Raw genomic sequence first — 13,403 nt, forward strand, 5'->3', positions numbered from 1 at the left:
ATTAAAACTATTTAACTGGATTAAAATGATAAAAAAGTACATTGAATTTTTATTTATTTATTATTATTATTATTATTATTCATTTTTTCAGACTGAATTAGCTAAAAAAAAATGTAAATGTAAAAATCTATCTAAATTAAAATGCTAAAACAACGTAATGAAAACATGTACATGTAAAAATAAGTTTATTTATTAATTAAAATAATCACATTGAATTAAAACGTTAAAATGTAATGAAAAAAGGGAAAAAAGGGGGAAAAATTAAAAAGCAAATGTTAATTTAAATTATCTAACTGAATTAAATTGCTCAAAATGTAATGAAAACATGTATATGTAAAAAAAATTATTTATTGATTTAAATAATTAATATAATTATTATCAATTAAAATGCTAAAAAAAGGAATGAAAAAAAAAAATGAAAATTGTAAAAAAAAAAAAAAAGCAAAAAAAGCAAAACAGAAATGTAAAATTTTTTTTATTTAAATAATCTAACTGAATTAAAATGCTAAAAAATGTAATGAAAAAAGTATAAATGTAAAAAAATGTTAACTTATTTAATAAAAAATTAACTGAATTAAAACAAATGTAATGAAAAAAATGTAGAAACATAAATGTAAAAACAAATGTTTATTTATCTGATTAATTAAAATCATGTTAAAAGGCTAAAAATTTAATAAAAAGTAAAAACTAAATGTTCATTTAGAAAAATAATCCAACCAAATCAACTTTAGGTTGGATGAAGCCGTGTGATTGGTTGCTGTGTTCAGGAGCATTACCTGAGGAGGATCATGCCCATGCGGGAGATGGTGGCTGGTGAGGCGCAGCTCAGATCGTGGGTCTCAAACAGGAAGTTGACGTTGGGGCCGAACTGAATCCTCTCACCGCTAGGCATCGTGAGTAAACGATTATCATCCAGCACAGAGTTTAATGACTCGATCCACTCCGGATCAATGTCTCCATCGCATATAATCCATGAGCTCACCTCTGAAAGACAGAATGGCCAACAGAAATCTCAATTAAACTTACTTTCAGGTGTGTGTGTATTTGATTGTCTATCTGTTGTCTGAGTTTGGTGTTTGCTGAGTGTGTTTGAATGTGTTCCCATGTGTATTTTTGAGTGTACTAATGTGTGTGTTTGAAGTTTTAATGTGCCTGTTTGTTGTTTGCCGAGCGTATTTGCTGTACTGTGGTATTTAAGCATGTTATTGAGTGTATTTGATGTTTGTAAAGTAGGACCATCTTCCAAAATTTGCAATGAGAAGTGCTTATAAACTTGCTGTTGTCAACAAAATAGACGCTTTAAGGACTTCCTGCCATTTTCCACCCAAATAAACACTTGATTTTTAACATTTAAAAATAAAGAGATTAAGACATGAAATATTAGTACTGTAAAATGATTTATTTTAAACACTTGATTTTTTTATTTTACAATGAAAATACAAATAATATTATAAATATTGCTTATTTTAATATTTTTATTTAGTAATAACAACAACAATAATACCTTTAATTTATTATATTTTATTTACATTTATTTATTATTTATACAAAATATTATTATTATTATTATTATTATTAATTGTATTCATTTTATTTATTAAAAATTTCTTTTATTTAAAATGGTATTATTACTATTATTAAACTGTGTTAATGTGTGTATTTAGTGTCGTTATGTATATTGATGTGTATCTGGTGTTCATTAAGCATGGTAATGCATGCATCTAGCATTTGTTTAGCATATTAATATATGTATTTGTTTTTTTTATTTGTGTTAATGTGTGTATTTGTTGTTTATAAGGTGTAATGTGTGTATCTAGTGTCATTATGTATGCTAATGTGTATTTGCTGTTTGTTTTGTGTGTTAATGTGTATTTAACATTCATTGAGCGTGTATTTGGTGTGTATCTGTCCTCACCTTGTGGCTCTCGCACCACCTGTCGTGCGGAGGACGTCAGCACCCCGTCGGACCACTCTCGTGTGTCCATGTCGATGTGGCCCAGGAGCTGCTGACGTGGCATGGCTTTCGGGTTCATGGTGTACTGTTTGACCACACGGCCCATCCTGCCCAGCGCCGCCCGCAGCATCCTCCACAGAGTGGACTTCCCCGCCCCGCTGGGCCCGACCACCACCACACCCATCCGCTGCCGCAGCTGCTCGTACAGCTCCAGAGCCTTCTTCATCTACACACACACACACAGATCAGTACTGCATTGCTGTAGCTCAAGCAGTAGAGCATGGGTGCAATTCCCAGGGAATGCACAAGTTGATAAAGTGAATATCTTGAATGCAAAGTGAATTTGGATAAAAGTATCTGCCAAATGCATAGATGTAAATAAATGCAATATGACGATTGTTGGTTAAGGTGTAGTATGTAGGGTACATAGGCAGCAGAGTTATTACAGTTAACTAAAACCATAAAAAAATGTCATTACTTGAAATAAAATAAATGTTAACTGAAATAAAATGTAAAAAAAAAAAAAAAAATAAAATAAAATAAGGCTCTTGAGTCTTATACACCCAAACTGAACACTCAATATTATGTACAGTACAGTATGTATCAGTAATAGACATAGCAGACATAGCAGACTAATCCTCTTAACATGAACTTATCCTCTAAGAACAGAGGTCTCTAATCATGAAAAAGTGCACAGTATGTTGCAGAGCACAGACCTGAAAAATCAGCAAATTGCCAATGCAACAATTCTCATTTTCATTTAGTTTAACTGTATGTACTAAAATAACTAAATATAAAACTGAAATACAATTAATAAATAAAAGGATAAAAAAGTTAATTTATTTATTAAATTAATTAAAATATTTATTTACAATTTATAAATAATTTATAAAACTATGTAGATATGTAAATAAATAAATAAATGTTTAAAAATAAATGACAAAAGTATAAAACAAATTTTTAAGTTAAATTACAAAAAAATGCCCTAATTCTAAATATCAGAAAGAAAAAAAAAACTATAACAGTATCTCAATGACTAGGTTTACATGAACCCTCGTAATGCGATTATAATGTGATTTTAGCAGTATTGCAATTAAACATTACCTTATGTAAATACAATGATCAAACTAATGCAAATAATGAAATAAAATAATCAGAAGACTGAAAATTGCATGTAAACGGGAGTGAAGAGGTTTGCTGCTTACTGCTATTAAGCCCTTGCTCTGCTTATTGGAAATAATCACATTATTGGTGCACATATAAACATAGACAATGATGGTAAAACAGCACTGACAGGCTGTCATACCTGACTGGGTATGATCTCCAGCCGTGCCTCTTCATAAACAGCCAGCAGGGCGGATTTGAGCATCTCATACTCCACGTCCTTAAAGTCGACTCCAGGAAACACGTCTCTGACCAGGGCGTCAAACCGAGAGCTGTCGGCAAACGTCAACTTTGACATGGTGTTCAACCTCAAGGCCTGAACCACCAACCCGCTCTCCTTCACTACAGACAGACAGAGAGAATATGGAGCTGAATTGATCCTGGACAGGTCATTGATCAAGTTCGTGTGATATTGATTCAAATGAGATTGTCGTACAGGGGTTGTTGTTTTGTCTCTGTAACTGCAGCAAACTCCCACAGCCTCTCAGCACCGTCTTTAGAGCACGCAAACCCCAGTCGTAGTGCTGCTGCGGCGTCAACAGTTCTCTGCACACAAACACATTCACACAGAAACACACAAGATCAGTTCTAGGGTCAGTGGATATTTGGGGCCACACCAGTAAAAATATATATTTATAAATAAAATAGTGTAAAATTAAAATTACAATGTATATATAAAATTATATATGCACGGCTGTTCACAAGTTTGAGGTCGGTAAAATTTTGTAATCTTTTTGAAAAAAGTTACACTCACCATGGCTGCATTTATTTGATCAGTAAAACAGTAAATATTGTGAAATGTTATTACAATTTGAAATTACTGTTTTCTATTGTAATATATTGTAAAATGTCATTTATTTCTGTGATCAAAGCTGAATTTTTAGCATCATTACTCCAGTCTTCAGTGTCACATGATCTTCAGAAATCATTCTCATATGCTGATTTGCTGCTTGAGAAACAGATAAAAAAAAAATTTCAGCATTCTATGATGAATAGAAAGTTCAAAAGAACAGCATTTGTTTGAAATAGAAATCTTATTAACATTATAAATGCCTTTACTGTTTGATCAATTTAATGTCTCCATGCTGAATAAAAATATTAATTTCTTACAAACTTTTGACCCCAAACTTTTCAAACGGTACTGTATAAATAAGAAAGCTGGTCTCTTCAGGCCTCGAACACACACTCAAGTCACTACCTGGCCAGATTGAATATAGCGACCAATTTACGTCCAAGTGCCTTTCCTTCTTTAAACCCTTCTGAATACAGGATGACCTCAGCGATGAGCTCGTTATCAGGACTCGTCATGGCAACCGGTCGGAAGAGCTGCTTCAGATTATCCGGCAGCTTCTGCCGTCCTCCGTATCCTTTACCCGCTGGGTTCAGAGTAATAAAGACGCCCGAATTTGGGTCCAACTCCACCTGAAAACACACACAACACAGAGTATTCCCTCTGTACCATCACATTTGAGTTTAAAAACCTCTTGCATTGGTGTTGTATTTTTACGCCTGTGTGTGTGTGTGTGTTTCACCTCTTTACTGAGCAGCTGGCAGGTGGTCCGGTGGTTCTTCAGTGAGTTCTGGATGGCTTGTATCTGCATGGAGACGGCGGAGAGCACAGCCTCTTCCAGACGATTGAACTCATCAAAACAACCCCACGCTCCACACTTCACCAGCCCCACGAAGATCCGGCCCATGGACTTCACATCTATACCCTAAAACACAGAGATATTAGACACTTTCACACATGAAACCTCTTTAACTGATGTAAAAAATAGCTTATTAACTTCTCCAGGAATGGCACCTGTTATACACAGTAACATGGACCTTAATACAGTAATACAGAATCAACAGCTGGTTTACTTGCATTTTGATTGAAAATGCACATTCATTCTCTGCCAGCAGAAGGCGCTTTCGGAATGGCAGAAATATAGCGTTTTCCCCGGTAACACTGAAATCTGCAGCGCTCATGTTTATTTAATGAATAATAGCCTTTTGAAGTTTAATGGTCACATTAAGCCTTATGGGAATTCTGGTCTTTCCGTCCCCAAAGTTAAGACCTCTTAAAATCATAATTAAGACTTTCTTGTACCATTTAAGACTTTTTATGACCTTAAAATTGATACAACAAAACGTAAGACTTTTTAAGGACCCGCGGAAACCCTGTCTAAATAGAAAAATACTGTTAAATTTAAAGGCTTATTACAAAAAAGTCTGTTTGAGGTCAGTAAAAAAAAAAATTTTTTATTACTGATTTTATTCAACAAGTATGCATTAAATTGATCAAAAGTGGCAGTAAGGACATTTACAAAGTTACAAAAGATTTATATTTCAAATAAATGCTGTTCTTTTGAACTTTCTATTCATCACAGAATCCTGAAAAATCAACTGCATCATGGTTTCTGCAAAAATATGAAGCAGCACAACTGTTTTCTACATTGATAATAATCAGAAATGTTTCTTGAGCAGCAAATCAGCATATTAGAATGATTTCTGAAGATCATGTGACACTGAAGACTGCAGTAATGATGCTGAAAATGTAGCTTTGGTCAAATAAATAAATTACATTTTAACATATTTTCAAATGGAAAAGAGATATTTTAAATTGCAATAATATTTCACTGTTTTTTATCAAATAAATGCAGCCTTGGTGAGCCAAAAAATTACTTACCTACAGTACATACCTACAGATCAACAAAGATCCAGTTTATTGATTTCTATCTAGACCCACTGGTACTGTAGGGTTTTTATTTATTATGTGTGTGTACCTCATCACAGTTGAAGACCAGCACTTGTCTTCCGAACAGTCCTCCCAGGGCTTTAACGGACTCGGTCTTGCCGGTTCCCGCGGGGCCGTAGGGATTCCCGCCCAAACCCATTTTCATGGCCTGTGTCAGTGTCAGATAGCACTTATCCGTCAGGGGCGTGTGAACCAGTTTAGGAGCATTACCCTGTATCAAATAAATGCAGCCTTGGTGAGCCAAAAAATTACTTACCTACAGTACATACCTACAGATCAACAAAGATCCGGTTTATTGATTTCTATCTAGACCCACTGGTACTGTAGGGTTTTTATTTATTATGTGTGTGTACCTCATCACAGTTGAAGACCAGCACTTGTCTTCCGAACAGTCCTCCCAGGGCTTTAACGGACTCGGTCTTGCCGGTTCCCGCGGGGCCGTAGGGATTCCCGCCCAAACCCATTTTCATGGCCTGTGTCAGTGTCAGATAGCACTTATCCGTCAGGGGCGTGTGAACCAGTTTAGGAGCATTACCCTGAGAGAAAGATAGAGAGAGTCAGTCTCTGTGGAGCAGCGCGAGGATCCATTTCTATCATATGAGACTGACGGCATCCTTTGTGGATAAATATGAAACGTGCAACAATATCAGCATGTACAACACTGTTCAAAAGTTTGGGGTCAGTAAGAGTTTTCAGCAAGGATGCAATAAATTGACTAAAATGAGAGAAAAGACATTTTTAACAGATTTCTGTTTCAAATAAATGCTGTTCTTTTGAACTTTCTATTCATCTGTAAATCCTGAAAAATTAAATGTATCTCAGTTTCCACAAACATATGAAGCAGCACAACTGTTTTCAACATTGCTAATAATCAGAAATGTTTCTTGAGCAGCAAATCAGCATATTAGAATGATTTCTGAAGGATCATGTGACACTGAAGACTGGAGTAATGATGCTGAAAATTCAGCTGCGCATCACAGGAATCAATTACATTTTACAATATATTCACATAGAAAACGCTTGTTTTGAATTGTAATAATATTTCACAATATTACTGTTTTTACAGGATTTTTTTATCAAATAAATGCAGACTCCAAATTGCCAAAAATACCAATTGAACTCTACTATACCAAAAGCCTTAGCTCACAAATAATGCTTTATGTGGATGTCACTTCATAACTTTCCACTACGTGAGCATCCAGTCACATTATATCATTAATATTCATGAGCCAGTTTTGTTAATTTGACTCAGTGTCTGACTGCACACTACTTTGTGACTTGAACACTGAGCTGATCACCTGATACTCATATGTGTAGCTGAACTCTGCGTCCACCATCTGTATGGAGCAGCGCTGGTCTGCGGTCAGATAGAATCGCAGCTGTTTCTTCCAGATCCAGTCATCGGTGCTGTGAATCTGAGCTTCTCTCAGACTCTGAACCACTGAGATGTTGTGGATCACGGCCAGAATCAGAGCCTTCAGTTTCAACTGCAGAACTCTCGATTCTACAAGACAAAACCATCAGACACACATTAACGGCTAATAAAAGCTGAAGTTTGATCGTGTTAGGGGTTCGTTACGTCCTCAAAAACACAGACATACACACATTTGAAGCACAGATTAGATTTGGAGCAGGGGTGGAGAGCTTGTAATGTGTTTTTATCAAACAGAGGCTTATAAAGAACAGGTTGGAAGTGTTTGTAATGGACCATTTCGACCCTGCAGCAGCAGTTTTTCCAGAGTGACTTATAAGCAGAATTAGCCATAATCACTGTTAACAGTGAGACTCATCAGAGGCTCCATTTATTTGAATTTATAATGGATCGCAGTGAATAAACCCCTGAGCTCATAAATGGACTAAAGTGCTTTATGGATATTCAGATCGCTTTATTAATTTGATTAACCTGACAATTAGCGAACGCTGTAAATATGCAGCCAGAAATTAAAGGTTTCATTCAGAATTGCCTACAGTCTGAAAAAAAACCACTGAAATTCACATTAAAGAAATTAAAAATACAGAGCAGTGCCACTTAAACACACACATACACACACACACACACATTTACTATTTTAAAATGAGGAAACACCATTTTATTTAATATAATTATAATGAATACCAATCATAGTAATTATTTATTATGTTTGAGGACATCCTCAAAGGAATGTTCTGAACATGTCCATTACTAGATAAACTACTACTGTAACCTGAATCCAAGTATTTAGGAGAAATAGCATTGTTAGAAGTAAATACAAAGTTATCACTGTATTTATGAACCATTTCAGAAAGCACTTTCAGCAGATTTGAGTAAAGTGAGTTTAAAGACACACACACACACACACATAGAGAGAGCCAGGTGTTGGTTAGAGCTGGGCAATATGGCCAAAAGTATTATCACAATATGTAACGAACCCTGATGTGGTGTGTTATTTATTTCAATTTCACATTTAAGAGTTGACATTTTAATGAGTAAGAAAAGAGGTGTTGAATTTACATCCCGTTCTTGATTATCAGATTGACTGCCTATTAGTTGTGAATATTGCTGTTTATTTTAATCGATATCTATTGTGATGTTCATTTACTGTTAATGAGGAAGGAAATATTTTCCACATGTTTGTTAGACCTCGAGAATAAATTTAAACATAACTTTGTTCACAATTAAACTCCAAAGAGTAAGATACCTTTTAATTTAGGGCCCTATGAAATCTATTTTATTTTCCCCTAAATTCTTTTTTCCATTTATTTTTTCTGGATTCTGTGTTTTATGATTCAATACAAATTTATAGTAAAAAATGATGTCTAATGAAATGAATAAATAAAACTTTAACAGTCTGATCATTCCTTTAAAATGTAAATAAAAAAATTAATTTACAACAAAACATTGCATTTTTATTGTCAAGTAAGACTATGCATAACAGAACAGTATAAATTAATGAAAAAATACCTTGGTTGTAATGATATTCCTTAAAAATATTATTATTATTACTTTGAGAATTATATTTTAGTATACAATACTAATATATTTCTGTCATAATTTCTTCAAGTTAAACCAGACTTATTTTGACAGGTTTTTGACGGTAGTTTTTTTCTCAAATGAAACCGTGTAATGCTGGTGAAGTGACACTCAGAGCAGCTCTGGAGACTGAAGCTCATGTGTTCATGTCCTCATAGATTGAGATGCAGACACTGAAAACAGTGAGGGTCACGTGTGTTTGAGTTTGTGTATCAGATGAAACCGCGCCATTCATTCACACAGAGACACGCAGAACAGCGGCATGCACTGACTGGCTGCTGCTGCGTTTATTTCTGCTGTGTGACAGACTGTCCATATCGAGTAAAAACATCCAGAGCTTATTATCGGTATCAACACAAATTCTATCGCAGTCTCGATATGATCTCGTTTATCACCGAGCCCGATGTTGGTGTACCTGCAGTGTCGTCCATGTTGGTGTCTACGCTGGTGTAGCTCTCCAGTTTGGCGGTGAGCTCCAGTTCCAGCTGATGGAGGTTCTGCTGTCGGATGGCGTTCTCCACATCCGCTGTGAACTGAATCTGCTCTGCCAGGCACAGAATCTGGAAACAGAGTCACTCCACAGTCACTTTAGCTGAACCGCAGAGACTTATGGGTGTTTCTGAAGAGAAACACCTGTGTGTGTGTGTGTGTGTGTGTTACCTGAGAAGGAAAGCGCGTGGGATCCACGTTTCCTCTCTTTCCAGCATTCACACAGTCACACAGGAGATGTTTCAGGGTGTTTTTCATCTCCGTGGAGAGAGCGCTCAGCCAAACCTGACACCAACCCACAAAATTAAAGAGATATTAAATATAAAACAATAAAATATATTTATATACAGTATAATTTATATATTAAACTTTTTTATAGATTAAAAACAATTTATAGATATTTTATTCTTTCATATTTAATATTAATTTAATTGTGTGGGTTGTGTCAGGTTTTACATATATTTATATATTTAATATATATATAAAAATATATTTATAGATATTGCAAATAGATACCTGACACCAACCCATAAAACGAAATATTAAATATAAAATATATATAAATAAAATGTTTAATATATATATAAAATATATAAATATATATCAAAACTGACACCAACCCACAAAATTAAATATTAAATATAAAAGAATAAAATATTAAATATCTAAAATAAAAGGTTTTATATATAAAATATTTATAAATATATCTCAAACCTGACACCACCTCAAAAAATTAAAGGAATATTAAATCTAAATGAATAAAATATAAAACACACACACATATATAATGTAATTTAATTAGCAGCATGTCACACCGTAAGCCCACATCATGAGACAACTAAAACACAGTCAGTACACACAGACAGCATGACAGAGATCTGACCTCCACGTCGTTGGAGATGCTGACGGTGTTCTGGAGCGGCACGGTCTCGCCCTCCAGTGATTTCATGGCTGTGATGCTCTGAAAACTCGGATCAAACTCCACACTGCTGATACCTTAAACACACAGTCATCCCACGTCTCTATATGCAGCTGCTTGTGTGACAACTGTGAACAGGTGTGTGTGTGTGTGTGTGTGTTACCTGCAAAGAGTTTCTTCAGGTGTGTGTGTATGACAGTAGGGTTTGTGGCCTGTCCGAGAATCTCCAGTAGATCGTCGTCTCCAGTGAAGTAAAACCGAGGGGTGCTTCAAAAATATATACCAGTCACTAATTTCTGAAGCACCCTCAGTTTTTAATTCTGGAACCGGGTCCGGATAAAACTGTTTGAGCAGTTTTCATTATCAGTAGCTCATATTTAGGCGATCGCATTGATTTATGTGGCAGTAGGCTTTGCTTCAAAGTCGGAAAAATCTGCAGGATATTTGTTAATTTCCTCTGTGAAAATCTCTATACAGTTAGAGTAAACATTAATGCACATGGGCTTCATCGAATACTCCTTGCATCTGTTGATTTCATCTGTGGATTATTTGGTTTTATTTAGTGTGACTCTCCAATAAGTTCTGATAAGTAATAAATAACATGATATGCGACCGGTCAATGTTAACTTTATTTTAATCAAAACATAAAACATTATTTACACCGTTTGCATCTGCGAGGCATAAGTTACAATTATATTTGTCCTTGACTCCAGAAATATGTTGGCAGATCTTTTATTAATAATAATAATAATAATAATAGACATATTTGTGCCACTTTCAGAAGGCAGCACAGTTTACATTATTTACACATGAGGGGGAAAAAAACATGTATTTTCATATCAAACCAATGAAGAACGGGTGTTGTTAATAAAATTACAATTTATATTATAAAATAGAACATTTTTACATATTTAATTTTTTTGTTTAGTTTTTTTATATACAGTATTTAACATACATAAATAGTTAGATTACATATCTAAAGGCTTTACCTCCAGGAATTCATTGAGGGATTTCTGGCAGCGCTGTAACTGGTCCAGGATGGTGACGAGGGAGTTCCTGATTCCAGCTCGAGTGCTGAGAGACGTGACCCTGCTGTCCCTCTGAACGTCTGACATGATGGCCCTACAAGCACAGACACCGGTGAGCGATTCTACACTCATCTGTCTCACACCTGTCCCAGCATCCCCTCCCTTCCTCCCCGCTCACCTGAAATCCTGGTCCACTCTCTGAAAGCGGGCCTGTTCCCTCGGCAACGCCCCACGCCCAAATATGGGCTCGAGGTAGACCCACTTCCTCTGGATGGTGTTGAGGTTCTGGAGGTACTCGTCAAGGTCGGCCAGCCGTGTTTCCCACAGTGACACTTTGTCCTGGAAGCGCAGGTAATAGGGTGAGTCTTTGAGCGACTGCAGCAGGCAGCGGTTGTCTCCCACCTGGTTGACCATGTCCCTCCAGTCCTTGATGACGCGCAGAGAGCCGCCCTGACTGTCTGTGTAGTCCGTCAGGGTGAAGCACGCGCCGGCGCCCCACAGCTCCAGCTCCCGCAGGGCCTCACGGATGGTGACCTCGGCCTGAGCGCGACTGTTCAGATCCTGCTCACAGACAGAGAAACCATTACCGTGAGTGTTTATGACCTAGATAAAGTTTTAGGGGACAAACTGCTGAAAAATGCCTGCAGAGCTCAGATGTTCATAAACAGACTAAATAATTCATTGTTTTCCATGTTAATCTAACTTTTTGTCCTAAATAGACATGGCTGCACTGCAAAAATGTTCTTATTTAGTATTTTCTTACTTATTATTATATATAATAATAAGAAATTATTTTCTTAGCACTGCCAGAAATCCCTCAATGAATTCCTAGAGTTAGATAGATAGATAGATAGATAGATAGATAGGTAGGGCTGCACGATATATCGAAATTATCGAAATATCGCAAATGTAAATATTGCAATATGCATATCGGAAAGGCCGTGCGATATCTGAATCATTTTAATAATAGGCTACTTAAATCAAAACGTTGCAAAAGGTCAAAGTTTTAGTTCGACACATATAGCAGAGAATTGCTTGACGTTAAAAAGAGTTAAGTGCAATAAGTTGCAGAAAACAACTCTTTGCCATCTCATCTTGCTGTCTGACAGACTCACACCTGAAGCGTGTGCACAAGCCGCATTTCGCACAGCGTATCTTCCGTTCTGCCGCACACGTGCAAAGCACGCGCACACACACACAGAGAGTTTCAGACGGCGCGCGAACACCGAGTTGATTCGTCTTTCGCATCTCCTCATGTTTGAACAGACACATACACACAGAATTATGTCAATAGTACCCGTCTCGACGATCATGATTTTTTGCATTGAGTGACAGTAAAGCATGACCTGAAGTGTGCATAGATGTGTGTGTGTGTGTACCTTGAGCTCCAGGGCTTTGTCTATGATGTTGTCGGCCACTCGCAGCAGGTCTCTGAACTGCAGTCTCTCTAGTGTGGTTCCTCTGGGCAGAGAGATGAGCCGGAACAGATCCAGCCAGTGTTCCTGAGAGAGCTGCTCACCTCGCACGTACTTCAACACTGGAACCACAGCCTAAAACACACAGCTGCATCCTTAGCACACCTATTTAGCCCAGCAACAAAAATATACAATTAAAGTAGCAATAATTGAACAACAATCATATAGGGATGTAACGATTCACTCAACTCACGATTCGATTTTCTCACAATTTTTTTTAACAAAATGAGATTTAAGACATTATACAGTAAATGAAAAGGTGTCATTTTATTAGCCTATTGCTGCACGTTTCTTTGTGAAATGTAAATAACAAAACTAAATTGAAATTTAAAAACAAACCCCAAATCAAACAAGTAAGCTACACAAATAAAAGAAATCTCTTAATATGAACAAACTAAGGCTTTGTCTGTGCTCTTTCCATTTAAAATTAGAGGCAACCACTGCATTTTAATCATGATCCAAACAAAGATGCTGCATACATGCAGCATGAGCAGTTTTTAATCTAAATTAGACTGTATAATTTCGAAATTTGAAGCAAAAAACAGAATGATCTGACTTTAGTGTTGTGAAACTATACATAAAACATATCTGAACGAAACAGCAGAGCTGAATGAGATGCAGATT

General features: G+C 36.1%; 1 protein-coding gene across 1 annotated transcript in view; it reads right to left on the reverse strand.

Moving 5' to 3' along the window:
• dync2h1 (dynein cytoplasmic 2 heavy chain 1) overlaps nt 1-13,403 on the reverse strand; it is a 96,262-nt gene that overhangs the window by 58,002 nt on the left and 24,857 nt on the right. The window contains 16 exon segments of the mRNA XM_016535131.1: nt 777-984; nt 1,916-2,180; nt 3,261-3,460; nt 3,555-3,664; nt 4,317-4,540; nt 4,651-4,833; nt 6,212-6,394; nt 7,157-7,362; nt 9,284-9,428; nt 9,529-9,642; nt 10,241-10,353; nt 10,440-10,540; nt 11,123-11,133; nt 11,260-11,398; nt 11,483-11,865; nt 12,684-12,854. Of these exon segments, the coding sequence (XP_016390617.1) occupies nt 777-984; nt 1,916-2,180; nt 3,261-3,460; nt 3,555-3,664; nt 4,317-4,540; nt 4,651-4,833; nt 6,212-6,394; nt 7,157-7,362; nt 9,284-9,428; nt 9,529-9,642; nt 10,241-10,353; nt 10,440-10,540; nt 11,123-11,133; nt 11,260-11,398; nt 11,483-11,865; nt 12,684-12,854 (2,756 nt within the window).

This window comes from Sinocyclocheilus rhinocerous, unplaced genomic scaffold (assembly GCF_001515625.1).
Source record: "Sinocyclocheilus rhinocerous isolate Xijiao unplaced genomic scaffold, SAMN03320098_v1.1 scaffold215, whole genome shotgun sequence".
In the NCBI taxonomy this organism is placed as follows: domain Eukaryota; kingdom Metazoa; phylum Chordata; class Actinopteri; order Cypriniformes; family Cyprinidae; genus Sinocyclocheilus; species Sinocyclocheilus rhinocerous.